This window comes from Falco cherrug, chromosome 5, assembly GCF_023634085.1.
Source record: "Falco cherrug isolate bFalChe1 chromosome 5, bFalChe1.pri, whole genome shotgun sequence".
Classification (NCBI taxonomy): Eukaryota; Metazoa; Chordata; class Aves; order Falconiformes; family Falconidae; genus Falco; species Falco cherrug.
In genome coordinates this window covers 75,631,691-75,650,169 of record NC_073701.1, presented here as the reverse complement: position 1 = coordinate 75,650,169, position 18,479 = coordinate 75,631,691, and the positions used below count along the sequence as shown (strand labels likewise).

Here is an 18,479-nt window from a genome sequence, read left to right as displayed (position 1 = left end):
CCTGCTGGCATCTGTGTCTTGTCACAAGTCTACAACATACTCGACTAATTCAGAAATCAGAGCTTAAGTTCAGCTGATTTTCCATGAGTTTCAAGTTCCCAGACTTGGCTCTTGAGAGTGTTTGGTGTTCTTCTAGTGGCTGCAGTTAAAACTGAAAGTGCCCGTACTGTATCAGGTAAAAGTTTGTCTCTCCAGGGGTTGATGGCTAGGGAAGGGTGAAGAGAGAAGAGCTTTTAGTGATACTTCCTGCAAATACTTTCTCAGCCTCTGGTGTTTTGGGTGCTTCTAAAGGGTAGTGTTCTTTGTTTTAATAACTCTTGGTATTTTCATGCTTTATTTTTTCCAGTACTCTTTCTGAACCCAGGTAAAGCATAAAATGGGGCATGAGAACCTTATACCTGTGGTCTTACATGGTAGGGCAGTTGCTACTTTGAAAATAGCAGTAATGCTTAAAAGCTGATGCACTCAGAGATGTAAATTAATGCTTAATGATTTTGAAGATTCTAAGCCTAAGAAACTAAGTCCTTTGGAAAATAAAATGTATTAAGTATTTGAATAACTTACCTATGGAAGGGAGTCTTCCTCAGGCTGTTTTTTATAGTTAGTGGAGAGAATTGTTCCTACAAAGCATCAGTCAGGGAACCTTTCCTCAGGTCTTTGAGAAGCCCCATCTCCCTACTGACTACAAGGAGACTCACAATAGTAGTCATCCCATGGCTATATGAATATTCCCTTCATATCCAAGTTAATGTAACAGTTTTGCAGTGGTTTCCACTGTCACTGGTGTGCTTTGGTGCATCTGATGTGGTGTTTGTGTTTAGTAGGTATTTATTACCAATAAAACCATGTGCAGTTGCAGCCATATTCAATTAACTAACATCTCTTTGGGAAAGCTGATCAACTAATTTTCATTTAGGTTGTCTAGATATCTGACCCCCCCACCCCCCAACCCCAATTATTTCCATCTATTAACTTCTTTAGATTAAGTTTCCTCTGTAGAGAAACTTAGTTCCTTCTCTACCATGACCTTATACTATAGCATTTTTGCTTCCTGTATTTTCTGTATAATTTCTTTTTGACTGAAGTCTTGCATCTCAGTTATCTTTTTCCTGTATCAGAATGTATTCCTTTTTGAAATCATTGAATTTATGAAGGCCTAAATCTTCTTCCCTGTACTTTCTGAATTAATACCTCTAGCTTTTGTGCATTTAATCATTTCTGTGATTTTAATTATTTTCTTCAATAGCAAAAACAAGTGCTTGCTGCATTTTGGCAATAAGCATTCAAATGCAATTTTAAAAGTGCTGATTTAATTTTTTTTTTCAATTTCATGAAAAAATGTATTGCAATGTTGCTTCCATCAGTATCAAGGGGGAATAGACCAAGTTTATTACTACTATTACCAAGTTTTTCTTGAACTATCCTTTACAATTTCACCCTATTCATTGGACCAGTTTCCTCCTTTTCTTCTGATGTGCCCATGTCCTGTTTCCTTCCACAGTACGTTTGCAGACATCTCTTGTCCCTGCCTTCCTCCAGCACCCATCTCCATAACCCTTGACTATCCTTTCAGTCCTCCACACAGTCCTTATGTCCTCTTATTCACTGCAGTGGCTGAACACATCCTCCTGGCCAAGTATTTGACATGACTTGGCTGACTAGTTAGTCAGCCTGAAATTATAGATAGTCTGATCGATTTATTTGCATTCCAAAAGTTCATAAGTTTCTCAGCCTCCAGGCCAAAACCCACAGGCTGTGTTTCAGATCTGGCAGGCCATGGAAGTTGCTCTGTGTTTTACAAGAGCCCTTGGTTTGTTATCTTACAGATACCTACTGTACACCATTAATTATTATATGCATGAGTCTCAATCTCCTGTATCCGTTGCTTTTAGATCGATATTAAGCTTTTTTTTTCCGTAATAACAGTGATTATAGAAGTTATGCATGGAGATCTTCCCAGAGCAGTTCAAGTTAGGTAGTGTTGCAATCAGTCTTCTCTGCCACGCTTTCCACTACACCTTGTATGCCAACACAGAAAAACAAAACCAAACCAAACAAACCCCTCTACAAAATGGCAGTAAATACATTTAAGCTGGTAATTGGGAGAGTTTCTGATTATCAGAGCAGGCAGTGTACTGTAAAACAGCAGGGAGACAGAGGCAAAGTATTAAGGAATGTTAGGATGGGTGTTGGTAAGCGAATGAACTGGGTCATATTTTGTAGTTCCTGCAAATTGGAACAAGAAGTAGACTCCATGACCTAGTAATGCCCTTCCAACACTTTGTTCCTAGATGGTATCTTTTCTTTAAACAGTTATAAAGCCAATCTGTTAACTGCTAATACCCTACTATTTTCAGCAAAGAACATTAAGACTTTTCTAAATAAGCCTACATATAAGTTTACAAGTCTTTTTTTGACTTGAATCCAGCTTGCAACTCTATAAAATGAGATGGGTACACCTGTGGATGTTAAAACTAATGGGTCTTTCAAATCCTTTGGCAATCTCTAGTGTAAATTGAGGGCATCCAGCTGCTAAGTAAGGAAATATTTTCCACTCAGAAACTGTTTAAAAATGGTCAGGAGATTAAGAATACATTCCAAAGGATATATGCTAATATGTCTGACAGTCATGTCCTGCAACATCAGCTATATTATATTAAAAAAAAAGAATTAAAAAAAAAATCATAGCAAGAAAACATGGGGAAAAGTCAATATAGAAATATATGACCATTAAGAGTGTTTTGGCAATGTGCTATGCAGGTTACTCTAAAATTAGAAGAGCTGATCACTTTAATATATCTACTTGGGCAAATTGTCTTTGAACAAACTCCACTGGCTTCAGTGAAATCGCAGTAAGCCTCCCTGTCATATGTCCATATACCAAGGACAAGTACAAGTCATTTTGCAAATGCTGATACTATAAAATATTCAGCAGTGCAGTTCTGAGTCTTATGCAAGAAATGAGCCCAATTCAAGAGTAATTCTTATTTCATAGGAAAAAAATGAAGTTGCTGTAGGAAACATATCCTACACATGAAAAACTACAGCAAAAAATGAAAATAAATCTGTGGTTAAATGAATCAGCTATTTAAATAGCAAAGTTCTGAAGACACAGTTTGATGGGCAATGAATTCTGTAATTTAGTCCTCTAAAGGGAATAGGATTGAGTGTATGATGAACACAGATTTCTCTTAAATGCATCTGATACCGATTACTGACTTCAGAGTCAGCAACTTCTTTTTATTTCAACAGGAATATTGATCTATTTATTAATCTATTAATCTATTGCAGATCTTAATATTCAGCATATAGCTAAATCTGGAATAAGCAAAGCACACGATTATTCCAGAAAGATTGTATCGTGAGATAGTGTGCTAATTTTCTGTTCCATAACCCAAAGTCCCAGCTTCATCTTGCTTCCCTGTCCCATTTAGATTCTCATGAGATTGGCTGTTTAATGCAGATGGAGCCCTCGTCTCTCTTTCCACCATCCCACTCCACTGATTTTTAATTAAGTATCTTTAAAAGGTCTTTAGTATGTCCCCTCTTGATTTTTGATCCTGACTGAACAAGGTAATTCAAGTATGTGCATAATGTATTCTTGACTGTTTCCACTGAGGTCGGTGGTGCAATTAAGTAGCTTGTAGGACTGCTTATGCACCTTCAAGACTACGTCTCATGTTTTTCTCAATTGTGATTTCCAGCATTAATAGCAATGAATATCAGTTTAGAAAAATGGAATTGTGAGGTGAAACTAAGCAGAAAAGAAACAACAATACATCAAAAAGATCTTGGTGTGAGACACTGATTTGTAACAACGAACTGAGATATAGACTGGTATTACTGAACTGTAAGTGCAGCCCCATAGTTTAGGGAGAACAGTGCACAGCAGATAAGGCTAAAGGCTTATATCTGCTACAAGCAAACTCATGAGGTTGGGGAATTTAAACCATTATGATTAGGTAAAAAAAATCCCACTGGAATCACAGTTAACTAATATTTAATATACTCCTGATACTTAAGTGACAGTTCCTGTAGAGCCTCTTGCAGAGTCAGAATTCTGCTGTGCCAGAGACTTTACTTCCACAAAGTATTTTAAAGCATAGTTTTCCCACAAATCAGACACTAAAATTGTGCTCTGTGGTTTTTTCGTTCAACTACTCAGTAATCTAATTTCTGTGTATCTTGTTGCTTCATTGACAGATGACTGATACCTGTATCCAATACTTGGCTGCAGCCTGGCATTATCTCCACTTCTTGGATGTCTCAGGTTGCATTCATCTTACTGACAAAGCACTGAAACATCTTTGGAAATGTTGTAAGCAACTCCAGATTCTCAAGATGCTGTACTGTAGAAATATTACCAAGTAAGAGGATATTTCATAATCTTAATTCAGAGGTGGTTGTAAACCCAAAACCATGAGGTTTTTTTCTTCATTGGCATCATGGTGCCATACTGGGTATCTGGCTTGAGCCATCTTGCTCCTTTTTCTGGGGGGTCTCCACACTGCTGATTTAGGATTCCTGTGGCCTCGTGTGGGTATCTACATATTCTAGTGTCAGCCAGAAGTGAAGAGAAATAGGGACCTCATCTACCTTTATGGCAGACACAATGTCCTCTTAGGGAAGTTTCTGCAGACACAGGATATCATCTCAAGGGCACATGGGAACCTGAGGAAGAAAACCCGACTGGGCCTAAAGCTCTCAGCCATTGTACTTGAGCTCACTCCAAGGGTTTCTGGCAGCCTGTTTCCTAATCACTGAATGTCCGTATATGGCAGAAGTAGATGGGGGTCTGTGCTCAAAATGCAGCATGGTTACAGCAGGTAAGTCGAGGTATCTAAGCCTAGTTTCATCAAGTACAATGAAACATACTTGTTAAGTATCTACAATTGGAAAAAACAGGTCATGTAACACAATGTAACTGGTCCCCTGATTCCCTGTGATATTTAAAAGCCAGTCAGTTCTGGTCAGATTTAGAATCGTAGAACCAGAGAATATCTCAAGTTGGAAGCGACCCATGTGGGTCATCAAATCCGACTCCCTGCTCCTTGCAGCACGATCTAAAACTAAACAATATGACTTCGAGCATTGTCCAGATGCTCCTTGAACTCTGACTTGCTTGGTGCCATGACCGCTTTCCTGGGGAGCCTGTTCCAGTGACCAACCACCCTCTCAGTGAAGAACCTTTTCCTGTTGTCCAAACTGAACTTCCACTGACGCAGCTTCATTCCGTTTCCCTGTGTCCTACCACTGCTCACCAGGGAGAGGACATCAGCACCTCCTCCTCCCCTGCCCGCCTTGAGGAAGGTGCAGACTGCCGTGAGGGCACCCCTCAGCCTTCTCTTCTCCGAGCTGAACAGACCAAGTGACCACAGTCGCCCCTCCTGAGTCTGGCCCTCGAGACCTTTCACCTGGTCGCCCTCCTCTGGACATGCTCTAATAGTTTGATGTCCTTATACTGACACTGGGTGCCCAAAACTGCCCCCAGTACTCGAGGCGGGGCCACACCAGTGCAGCAGAGTGGGACAGTCACCCTTGACCAGCCGGCTGTGCTGTGCTTGATGCCGCCCAGGACACAGCTGGCCCTTTTGGCTGCCAGGGCACGCTGCTGACTCATAGTCAACTTGCCACCCACCCAGACCCCTGCATCGCTTTCTGCAGGGCTGCTTTGCAGCCTCTCGTTCCCCAATTTGTATGTATAGCCAGGATTACCCCAATCCCAGTGGAGAACTAGCCCTTGCTCTTGTTCAGCTTTATACAGCTGGTGATTACCCAGCTCTCTAGTCTATCCAGATCTCTCTGAAGGCCTCTCTACCCTCAAAGGAGTCCTTTGCGTTCCTCCTAGTTTAGTATAATCAGCACACTTACTTGATGTACATTCGATCCCTGTGTCCAGATCATTTACACTAACATTAAAAAGCACTGGCCCTAAAACTAAGCCCTGGGGAACCCCACTGGTGATCGGCCACTGGCCTGATGTAACCCTACTTACTATTACTCTTTCAGCCTAACCTGTCACCCAGTTGCTCACCCAGTGTATTATGGACTTGTCTAGCTGTGTGCTGGACAGTTTATCCAGAAGAATGCTGTTAGAGACAGTATCAAAAGCTTTGCTAAAATCCAAAACCACCACGTCCATGGGCTTGCCTTGGTCAGCTAGATGGGTGACCTTGTCATAAAAGGAAATTAAGTTGGTTAAGCAGGACTTTCCCCTCATGAACCCGTGCTGGCTATGACCAATGACTGCATTGCCTCTCAACCGTTTTTCCATTAAACTCCCAGAATAACCTCCATAATTTTACCAGGCACAAAAGTGAGACTGATAGGGCTGTAATTACCAGCGTCTTCCTTCTTACCATTCTTGAAAACTGGGAGAGCTGAGCGTAGAGCTGAGTTTTCAGCTGTGAGTCTCAAAGATGCAGCTTCAATGTCCATCACCCTTCCATGGGGGTTAAGAGCATCACAGACCAGGTGCCGTACACCTAGCACTGTACAGTGCTCAGACACGCCAAAGGGACGGAAAGTGGAAAAGAACTAAAGTTTAAGCATGGTTGATATAGCCGAGTATAAAACTTGATCAAACATTGTGAGAGTACGAAATATATAATACTATCTTACATAGAGAGTATCCATACTAGGAGCGCTCTAACCCCACTCTAACAGGACTGCTGTAGACAGCGCACTCCCTGCTAAACCATTCCAGGGTTTAATAGTCACTTTAGAGACCACAAGACCAATGCAAATGCTTAATAACTTAAAAGATATTTCCAGCGTGCTTCATGCTTTCCAGACCCTCCTTGGTGTATTTCCTTCTGTCTCACCGCAAACAATTCTGCTGTCATTACTTTTCTTTACTTCTCTCTGACTTAGTTTTCTTAATGTCGTCTCAGAACTTCCTTCTTAACAACTCTACTTCTAATTAAATTACTTGTTAGATACAGCACATGTTCTGAATGGTATGCAAGAGTAGTAACTGAAAAAATCACTGTAAATGAATACACTGTTCATTCTGAAAAAAGATATTTCAAATACATTTAATCTCCTTATAACTTCCTGATTTAGTTTTTCTCCTATTAAGCCTCAAGGGATTTTCTTTTACTCCCAGATTACTGTTGTTGGCTTGCTTTTTCTATGACTTCATATCTTTGTTTAGAGCAATAAACAGTGCGTCATCCCTTTCAGGCTCTGGTTGCTTATACATCTTCCCATAGAGGTGTGGTGTAGCAGGAACATAAATTTGTGCAAGTTCCAATTTATGCTGGGTGAGCCATCATCAAAGAGCTGACATGACTTCTCAGAAAACTGTGTTATTGTAGCCTTTGCAGGATGAGCCACGATTATGCCTCTGCCTCAGTCCCATATTCTGTGGGTTCTCCAAAACGTCTTGATTAATCTTTCCTGACTCAGCCAAGGAATTTCCCAACCAGTTATTTTTACTGTAAGGGAAGCCCTGGAGAGTTATAGAGCTTTGCAAAACAAAAAAGCAACCATGAGACACACATCTCCACCCAGTGTTATCTTCGCCCTTTTTGTGATTTTTAGAACTAGGCAAACTTTGCTGATTTCACATTCTTGAGCCTGATCTTCTGGTGTGTGACAGTGGATGGTTCTTTTCTGTGCCAGCCTCAGTCTCTAACCCTTTGCACAATATGTTCAATGATAGGAAACTCCTACCCCGTGCCATTTGAGCCCGGGACAAAAACTCATCAGGTGGATAGATCACGTAGAATAATTCAGCACTGAAGATTTTTTGCTTGTTCCTTCCAACAGGTCTGAAGAGCCTCCCTAGACCTAGGCAGGCTGCAGAACAGACTGACCACATCATGATCGGAGTGGCTTTTCAATCAGACTCTAAAATTGTCATTAGATGGAATGATATGAAGAAAATAAAAAGGAGGTCACAGCTAGATTCAGATATATTCCACGTCCTGTATGTGTCAGTTTAGAAAAAATCTATTTTTACTGTAGTTCAAGGCCAGTGTTGCAAAGATGATATAAAATTTATCTTCTGCCAATAACTAGATCAAAAGCATGGTAAAATATGGCAGTAATTCTGCAGTCAGTCATCTTGCAGTAGCTTTTCAAGGACATCAGAAGCAATGACAGTACTGTCACTAATATGTCCCAATAGAGTTTTATAAAACTATGTATTTCATTCACAACCTGTAGTAATAAGCAACAGACTGTCAGGAAAATGAATAATAGGGCCTCATTCTCTGTTGTCGGAGTAACTCTTAAAAACTTATTCAAGTTCTTAGATTTTCACAGAACAAAGAGGAAAAGGCTGGTTTCAAGTGTAATTTATGTTCTGCAGGTGTGAAACCTGCATTTCAAAGATATTTCACTCCCTGGTTAAGGAGATAGAAGAGGACAGCTATGTAAAAATCAGATTAATCTGCTAAAGACTAAACATGCTTGTGGCTTAGGTTCTAAATAAGCAACAGAAGAAAGAGGGTTTTCGTTTAAAGTTGCCCTGCAAAATCTGTAAATCACATGTACTTCATTTTGCCAAAGGAATTCCCCATTATTTTTTAAACACTAACCAGTCCTAGCAGACATCTCTTAATAGACTGAGCCTTGCAAATATTGAGGCATATCTCTTGTATTGTGTCACAGTCTTTTTCAAAGTTTTATTTTTGCCGTTTCGTTAGATTAAAATAGAAAACATATGGAGCCACAAAGTTCTTCAAGTTTCAGCCCGATGCAGCTTCATAGGAAACAGTTACGAGCATGAATTGTCCATTCTTTCCAGTATCAGGTAGATTCGAGATTGTATTTACCAGCATGCTAGCCTGGTTCCAGGTTTATTAAATGTTAGAAGAAAAAAGGGTCTGTGGCCTTATATGCTGCTGTACATTCTGTACCCAGAGGCTAATGACCTTTCAGTTAATCTTGTTTCTACACGCCATAAAGAATCATGGATAATCTGCCTGTGGGAGTATATGATGCTGGTACAATTTATTTCTTCTACTAGAGGAAAAGAAAGCTAACTAACTGCTTTTTAAAATGTGGCTTCTGTAGGAAAAGGCTGTGTCAGTTGTGATTCACTTGGGCCTAATCCTACAAGAAATAACACACTGGCATCTTTAGAGAAACACTTCTCTTCCCTGTAAAACACTCTCCTTAAACTTCAAAACACAAATAGTATTTAAAGTTGGCTGTGGTGATAAGAAAGGTGTGGTGCTCCATAAACATTTTTGGGTGCAAAATGAGAAAGGAAATCTGCCGTTGCCTTGAGAAGCCAGCCAGCCTTGTGCTTTCACCAAACTGCATCTCGGCTGTAAGGCTGGTTCTTTGAGAGCAAAATTAAATGCTTCCTTCTTTCTTGTCTGCACTAATGTGAAACTAGTTACATTTCTTTTAAATTAGTGACTACTCTGTTACCAAGTGACTCATCGACAATTACAATTCTTGCCTTTGACATGGAAATTACATTGGGTCTGTATAGTTTTAATACATTTGACATTTGGAGGACATTCTGATTTGGTTTTGTTGTTGTGTTTTATGATGGTTGCTGTTGGTTAGAAAGGAGATTGCAAGAACTCCGTTTTCTTCTTAGGTATTATCCAAATATTCAGGTCTCAAGGCAGGAAGGATGTGGGAGTCCAAGACACATGTAATCAGAAATGAAGACAACCTACACATGATTTGGTAAAGGACTAAGAAGAAATACTCTTTTCTCTTGAAGAAGCAACAAAAATACCATAGTACTGCCTTCTCACTAACAGCAAATCGCTCTTCAGAAGTGACACAGAAGCTCCTGGAGTGCCATGTTTCAGCCATCATGTGCACTTGAACTGGATACCATAAAATCAAACAACTACTGTAGCTGCCGCAGACCTCAGAACACTGCAGGTTTCATGTAGTCTTATCACTTTTTGTAACCTGGAGCATGCTTGCAGGATGCTTTCTGCTTTTCACATTAGCTGCCTGCCTCCGCTTGCCTCTTTGCCTTAATTTCTCCTGCGTTTGCACTATAAACAGTTCTCCCCTGTTTAAGTTTTTATTTTCCATTACTTTTTATTCTTGATTGGTTTTTCTAACCTCATCTCAAAAAGTCCTTTTCAAAACCTCTGCTTTTTATTATGATAGATCCAGTCAGACATTTCTGAATTTTGGAATGGCTCAGGATTCAGACTGCGATACAGAACTGCATTTCCTAGCTACCCCCTCTTAGTACAAGGGATTGAAACTTTGGGTAAGGATTCAACTATGTATTCCAGTGCTGCTAAAGCCATGTGTTTGGGCCAGTACTTCTGTCTGACTTACACCAAGAGATAGTTGCTTTGCCTAAGATAATTGTAATTATTTGCTGAATATTTTTTATTCATCAGTGTGCTCCTTTAAGACACTATATGAATAAATATGCAGGCTCTGCCATAGTACAGTATATCTGAAATAAATGATCTGTTTTGCCATGTGTTCATGATTAATGAATGGCTGTTTCTGGCAAACTAATCAACTGTAGCTCCAGGCATGGGACAGCGTAAGTTTCCAAAAAAATAGTAACAGCTCCCCTTATACATGCTTCAGACAGCCACCATACATTGGAGTTTCCATGAAAAACAGGAATTTGGACTTGGATGAGTTGACTTTTATTTTACAGCTTAGAGCTTATAGCTCATATAAATTGTGCACACATTCCTCAATGCACAGGCCTCCCTAATATAAAAACAGATACAGCCTTGTGCTCATGTGGTTCATACAAGTGTGTCAGTGTTAGATTTTAAAAATAAGGATCCCGCAGCGGTTGAAAAGAACCCCTCCTTGCTTCACTAATTTTGTCCCTTTTCCACCCCTCCCTGCTTCGGTGGTGCAGGCATTACAGCTGTGCATGTCTTGCCTCTTTTGTAACCGTCTTCAGCATTTTCACTTTTTTGGGGAAAAAATATCATAGTATTACTGGCAGTTCACAGACCACTTGCGATTTTTTTCTAGTATTGTCCAGACGCCATATAATATATTGGTACAGAGCTTAGGAAACTGGCCAGCAGGGAGAAAGGCTACCTTGCTGCAGCTCCAACACACTAGATCAGGTTGAATCTCCTGCAGAGGACGGGAGATGTAGAGACCTGGCTCTTCCCCAACGAGCACATGAGTACGTTCGGCCCGGGGGAGCTTTCTGGAGTGCAAGAGCCAGAAATGGGGGGAGGCTGGGGGAGGCGGGTGCTCTACACAGCCGGGAGCGGGCTGCCAGCCAAGTCACAGAAGTGATGGAAATAAAGAAATATTCAGAAGACTGAAAGTGGTGGGTTGAGTTTTCTCGGCTCAGGAAGGCAAAGGTACTGCCTGAAAAGGAGGGAGAGGAGAGAGTTGCTCTTCAAGTTCTTGTTTGGGTGTTTCACTCAGCAGGCCTGATTTTCTCCTATTTCTGCGTCATCTTGCTGCAGTTCTTTGGTTTTGTGTTGAATGCTGCAAAGGGGTAGCACCACAAAATGTTGAGGGAGATCAGAGGGGTCATGGGTGTTTTTGGACATCAAAAGTAATTCTCTTCAGGTTCAGCTGTTGCAGAAGCTGCAAAAGAGCCTCCGGGCGAGCTCAGGGCCAGTGTGGGTAACAGTACGGCTCCGTAACACTGCCCGTTGCATATTCAATTAGGGTTTAGAAACAATACACCTTAAAAAGAGGTGGGTGACAGAAGATAACTACAAGTGGAGAGGTTAGCTGAAAAGAAAGCAGAAGGTCAACCAGGAGAGGGTAAAAATACTTGGAAGCACCACAGAGACTGTTGAAGAAAAATGATAGGGAGCTGCACGGTTACTAGAGCATTCCTATACAGCTGTGAAAAACCATTCTGGAGACTCTGTGATACCTTTTGATATAACTGGTCCTTGTTTGGTGTCATTCTCTTCAAAACACGGCATGATTATTCCAATGGCATCACCCACTTAGTCCCAAAGATCCATGCTTTTGGCTCCCCAGTCCAGACAGACATGGACACGCTAGAGCAAGGGCCGATGAGGGCCACCAAGAACATTAAAGGCCTGGAGCACATGATGTGTAAAGGGAGGCTGAGCAAATTGCTTTGCTCAGTCACAAGGAGAGGCGGCTTGGGCTGGAGACCTTACTGCCATCTAGAACTCTGCCCAGAGGATACGGAAGACACGGCCAGTCTGTTCTCCAGGGTGCACTGACTGGACAAGTGGCATATGTGGAGTTTGGATTACATTCAAGGAAACTTTTTTTTTTTTTTTTTTTAATCAGGAGGCTGGTCAAACACTTGAACAGGATCCCAGAGAGGCTGTGCAACTTGCATCCCTAGGAGATACTCAGAACTCAGCTGGCAAAGCCATGACCCGCCTGGTCTAGTTGGATCCATTTAGAGCAAGACCAGCATTAAACAGGCTCCAGAGGCCTCTTCCAATCCAGTCTATTCTGTGACTCTGTGGCCTAACCAATTATCTTATTTTTTAGTTTCCACAACACCTCTTATAATATTAATAGCTTCAGTTAAAAAAAATATGAACTTTTGCTCATTGAACAGCTTTTAGCATTCTTTGTAGAAACAGCCTCTGCAAAATATTTTTACTTTTGTCTTTTTTTTTTAAACTCTTGTTGCAGACAAACTGTCTTGAAATATACAGCCAAACTGGAGAAACAAGAACATAACGATGCTGACCCTCCTTCCTGGCTTGGATATGACCGGGATGGGATGGTAACGTACTCACCTTCACAAAGAAACACCCATCAGAGCCTGAATAAACAAATTCTTCCAAATGAAAAATAAATAAATAGTGCACCATCATCTACAGTTCAAGGGTTTTCCACTGGAGCATAAAAAGAACACTATACTGTTTTTCTTAAAAACTAATCATACTTTAATAAAAAGGGAATTTGTTGAATTAGCAAGGAAGCATTGCAAATCTTTCTCGCAGGAGTGTGCGTATGCCTTCAAGCAAGACAGCTGCGCTGAAACAACATTGCTGACTTTCAGATGTTCATTCAAGCTGTCTTCATTTCTCAATAACGAGAAGTTTTTGCAGTCCTGTGCAGAGTAAGCAATAAATAAATGTGTGTGTGTGTGTTCAGGGTTCTTGTTTACCATGAAGATCCTCTCCAGGACTTAAAACACCCTGACTCCCCACAGAACTTTGCACTTGACATGGTCGGTACTCACTCATCCAGTAGTGTGTTCTTGAGCAGTGAAGGACAGTGAATAGGCCCTGACTACCAGTTCCGTAATACATAACTACACACGCACATTTAAGCACAGTTCTCTACTTCTCAACAGTCACTTGCACACCCAGAGCGCAAATTCTCATAAAAGCCTCTCAGGCTGAGTTCACCTCTCTGAGCGAGCTGATGCTTACATTTGCAGATCTGAACTGTGGGCTGGCTGGCAGCTAATGGACTCAGGAAAATCAAATAAAAAGGAGCACAGATGAGAAAAGTGTTAAAGGATAAATCTTCTCCGGTTACAAGAACATGTCTTCTCATCAAATGGACTGGAAAAAAAGCACACATGGGATTTGCCATTCAAATCCTAATTACTGATAACCTAGTAATCTTTCCTTGTCTGGAGAAAAATATAAAGTTTCACCTCATTGTAATAGAACAAGACATTACTCAAATGCTTTTGGAGAAACTCCCAAAGATTTGTCTTTCTTCAGCTCATTCTTGACCTTTATATTGAAGTTCTAGCTGGTCTCAACATTTATTAGCTTGGAAAGAATACAATCAGACTGGCTTTAGTGGTAGCATGATTTTTCTGACAGCTTATTTAAACTTCTTTAAGCTAGAAACTAACAATTCTAATGTTTAATTACACCTAGATTTAAAATATGAATGCCTTAGGTTGCTTGCTTTTGAACACAGAAGAAATAACATGTTTTCTTTCTATGTTCTCCCTTAAATTGCTAATGCAGCAGTCCCCAAAAGCACAACCTTAATCACAGAGGCTGACAGGCTTTGTATGCCAGGTGAATAACGGAACCATTAAACTGACTCGATTTTGTGAACTATCCACTACACTGCTTTTATTTTTCAATGCAGTTTGAATTTAGAAGTGCTTCTTTCACTTCATCTACAGCAGTGCACGGGAATCGTTAGTTTCAAAGTTTTTTCAGGTAATCTAAAACCATTACACATTTATTAATTTTGTATCTTTAAAAAGTATAATAATAATATCAAATAATAACTACTAATATATTGCTTTTAGTAACAATATTAGTAATGTTTTATATATTAGTGTTTACATTAAAAATACATATAGTTTGCCATATACATCAGTGCCCACCTCATCCAAACAAACAGTACACACAATGGCAAACAACGTGGAGTTTTTAACCACCCTGAATTACAGTAAAAATGCTGCCCTTGATTATTGAAGTCCATTAGCCAGGGGCAATTACACCTCTTGCAAAATCCTGTAAGGAGAAGTTCATCCCGTAATGTACCAATATGATGTAAAGTACAAACATACGTATGCACAACTTAAAACCTGAGCTGACGCTGAACTCTTCTTTGCTATGCTCCATCCACCCAGTTGGCAAGAATCCTTACATTTCAATTTTAAAGACAAATTCCAGTACTTCTTTTATAAAGTGCCACCTATACGTATGGAAAGGCTTTTAAACCTCCCTTTACTGTGTGTTTGTATTATGGTAACATAATAATCCTCCACAAAAGCCACGTATACCCTTGTACAGGGCACACGTACTTCCCTCACCGCACTCCTCTGCCTCTCTGCCTCCAAGAGCGTACAGCCCTTACCGTCCTGCCATGCAAGGCTGACAGGAAGGCGCTGGAAATGTAGCAAACAGGTGACAGATCTCGGTTCTTAGGCCAATACTCCCATTCTTTGGCAGCTTTTACCTTAGGGGAATGTTCATGTGGACTCATCTGAAGTTCAGTTGGGAGAGTGTTCCTCCTTGGTATCAGCCAGATCTGCACTTACCAGTATTATTTTAAAAGCTTTTCTTTGCAGACGAACAGTGGTAGACATAGCGAGAGTTCTTATTCCTATCCACAAACAAGTGGTTCAGGCTGACACAAAGCAAGTTCTGTCATTTCTGTCATGTAAGTACCCACTTCACTTACACACAGAGTACCCGTTGACAAGACAGAAAGTGCTTAGAGGTCAAATGCCAAATGAGAAGACTAAATGAGAACTACAGTTCTGAAAGCGGCTTTATCCTATCCATGATACAAATAATTTGAAGAAAATTTTCTGCATTTTGCATGAGCTAGTATAATTCCCACATTGCTAAGAAATTTAATTTTAAAATATAAACCAGCTTGCACAGCGTGCCATCTTGGAAGTAGATTTTTGTGTTTTCAAATATGAGAGGTTGAAAATGCTTTTATTTTAAAATATGACCCCAACTTTTGTTTGAAAGTTACCAGCTTTTAAACCGACATGGTAAGTGTGTCAGGTTATGCATGATGAGTATGTGTATCTGAATATTGTCATTCCTAAAAGGCACTGAAAATAAACCTGGCCTGTTAAACACTGGCTACTGTCACAGGCAAATCTTGGGCCAAAATGCCCTTTTAAAATATTGTTTCTCTCATATTAAGAATATACATTCAACTTTCATAATTTTACAGAAATGTTCCTTTACAATTTCCTTATTTAATCTCTTTGGCCTATTTCACCTTTAACAATTCTTCAGCTTCACAGACTGGATCCAGCTTTGGCTTTTAAGATACACCTTGCCATGTTGTGTGTCAGCCTTTATCCATTTGTCTGTTTCATTCCTTTGATTCATGTGACCTGGAAAAGAGCGTTCCGTTTAGGTTAGACACACAGCAAACATACCATCCTCACATTGCCATTTCTTTCAAGCTCCCTAGAAATGCTTCTAAGACTTATTTTTAAGACAGCTTCTGACATTTTATTCTCAATACAATTTTTTGAGTTAATCTCATGTCCCATAACACATTATTACAATAAAGTTGTGGGTTTTGTAATATAGTACTGCAGATTTTATTATGGACTAGGAAATACCCCTCCGGGCACCCCCTGCCCCGGCCCGGGGTCCCCCCCGCTGCGATCTGTCCCCCCGGGGGCGCCGCCGCCGTGGCTGAGGGCTCGGCCTTGCCCAGCGGCGGGGCCGCCTTGGAGCCGGCTGGCACGGGCTGGCGGGCAGGGGGGGCTGCGGGCACCTGCGCACAGCGGCCGCCCCGCCGCCGCCGCACACGCCTGGCGCACCAACACTGTGCATACATTTGCATTAGCCGCTACTCTGGTTAAGTAATTTGAAAAGTTTTCATGTTTACAGTAAACACAGAAGACACGTGGTATGACCTGGTTTTCCAGGTGAGCAGACACGCTGCTATTGCTGCTTTCTTACAATGATGGCCTAAGCAGAAACCCAGAGCAACCAGAACCTGCCCTGCCCGTCTGCTTCCATGTTTCACAGGAACTCTGTATCCAGCATGGCCACACTCTGAAAAGCGCAGTGTGTAACAGACGGGAGAAAGGTCGATCTACCCTCTTTGTACAATTAAGAAAATGAGGCCAAGAGAGAGAAAGTGACCTTCCAAATCTCTACAGATTTATGACCAAAGCGGGAATAAAACTAGGATCTTTTAAGTCCCAAATCAAGTGCCTTTATCGCAAGATCAACCTTCACTTTGGTTTATCTTTACAAAACATCTTTTATTATTATTTAATGTTTGTGTGACTAAGTGAATTCTAAGTTTAGAACTTAATTTGAGCCTGGAATAGCATAAGGGATGGCAGGGAAGCAGATTCTGAAGAAACTTTGCAACATGCTCTGCTCTGACCTGTAACACAGCTGAGGTTAAATTCTGGCCACATCAAAAACAGTGGCGAAACTCCAACTGACATCACTGCATTGGTTTCCACAACTCAAACCTACGTGCCAGGATGTTTCAGTAGTGTTTCAGTGCCTTGGTACTTTTAAGTGGGATTAATTTAAGGTTATGGGCCAAACCCACATGAACTCACCAGAAGGCTGAGGTACCATATAGAAATATAGGATTTTGAGAGGAGTCCAACAGTGACAGAGTTCTCCCCCTGAATGAAGAGGTATTTCAGTGTCCTTTGCTACCAGACTACAGCTCGCCTTTGAGGATCTCCATGTGGATGTCCGAGTAAAATTTCTTCACTCCCGACTGAGACTGCTGCTGCCTGGAGCGATCACACTCAGTCTTAATATCATTCCTACTGTCAGGCAGAATCCACAGTTCTACTCCCCATCTAATTATGCACTTAAATCTATGATGATCATCACAGAGTTGGACAAATGTGTTGTACGTAGAATCTGTTAAAATCTGAAACTTCAGTTCCTCAGAAAGCTTTCCTGAATCACTGATCTGCAACGGTATTGTACCAGAGAATAAAGAACAGAAATGAAAACAAAGCCTGTCTTTTAAGTAGAGGTAGCCCTTAGAACAACAGATCAGTCTGAATTTTGAATAGGAAATAGCCTCCAGGGGTCAAAAAAATGAACTAACAAGAAGTGTAAAGGAAAATTTCAGTTGATCCCTTAACAGAGTTGTAGAACACTGAAAATACAGCTTTTTTTTTTTTTTTTTCCCTAAAGAGAGAGGACACAATAGGGAAGCGATGTATTTCCAGAAAGTGCATATTGAAGTGCTTGGTCCAAGTTCCCCTCTCATGTTTTTGTCACTATGGCTTGTACTTCTGTACAAGGAACAAACGCTGAAGCACAAAATCAGCCCTGTAAACAAAGTTTCATGCACCGCTTACACCCTGCTGTACTTTTGCTGAAAAGTTACGAGTTCTGAAGAAATGCAGACATCAAGTTAACAAGAGCTGTTTTAAAGCTCAGTTGTTGTCTGAACTCTGTTTCTCATTTTGCATTTGCTATGTGAACTTCGAAAAATGTTTTGTTCCTTATGCCTCTTTTGGAGATTTGCCTGTGAAGAGAATGCAGAAAATATCAAACCGCCTGCAGGAAAGTGAGTGTCAAATTCCCCTCCCTAGGGATGAAGATCTTCCAACTCAAAATTTTAAGGTTATTAAGCCTATCACCAGTAGCAGGTTCAAACCAAGCTTAAGATACTTAAATAGCTTTTTGTGTATGAGGTGCAAATCAAGCAACAAGGTTTAGTTGGAGACCTTCTGATGTACTCACTGCCTGTACTCTGAATACTGTGGGAACATCAGTGGATTTTGAGGATGACTTTGCTAGCATGATTAAATCACAAAAGCCGCCAGCCTGCTGGATTGAGAATGGGGGGTAGGGTGGGTGGAAAAAGGATTTCATTTCAAAACCCACCAGTCAAGATGGCATGAGAGAAGACAGATGCACTGGTATATGCTGCATGGCCACCTTTTCGGTATAACGCCCAGGAAAAAGGTTTGGGTTTTTTTCATGTGTGGTATTCTAAAGGCAGAGCACACCTTTGCAGAACTTCACACAGTCAAGTACTGACTGTTTATTCACCTGCCTTCCTGGAGACTGGAGAGGTTAGAGCTCTATATTTGTATCATAAAGCACAAAGTGGCATATTTTAGATGTTGTTCACTGGGTTAGGACATT

At 40.8% G+C, this 18,479-nt stretch overlaps 2 protein-coding genes across 4 annotated transcripts in view; one reads left to right on the top strand and one right to left on the bottom strand.

Annotated features, from left to right (window-relative positions):
* The window catches only part of FBXL13 (F-box and leucine rich repeat protein 13), a 90,382-nt gene extending 77,652 nt beyond the window's left edge, over nucleotides 1–12,730 (top strand). Inside the window, 2 exon segments of the mRNA XM_055711977.1 lie at nucleotides 4,204–4,367; nucleotides 12,565–12,730. Of these exon segments, the coding sequence (XP_055567952.1) occupies nucleotides 4,204–4,367; nucleotides 12,565–12,730 (330 nt within the window).
* The window catches only part of FAM185A (family with sequence similarity 185 member A), a 51,952-nt gene continuing 42,076 nt past the window's right edge, over nucleotides 8,604–18,479 (bottom strand). Inside the window, exons 8-10 of one of the 3 annotated variants that reach the window (XR_008732389.1) lie at nucleotides 15,601–15,718; nucleotides 13,314–13,448; nucleotides 8,604–12,988 (exon numbers count right to left, since the gene is read on the bottom strand). Coding sequence is in view for 2 of the 3 variants with exons in the window: in XM_055711431.1 (XP_055567406.1) it covers nucleotides 15,603–15,718 (116 nt within the window). In the remaining variant the exon portion in view is untranslated. The other 2 variants (XM_055711431.1, XM_055711430.1) reach the window with 2 other exon arrangements.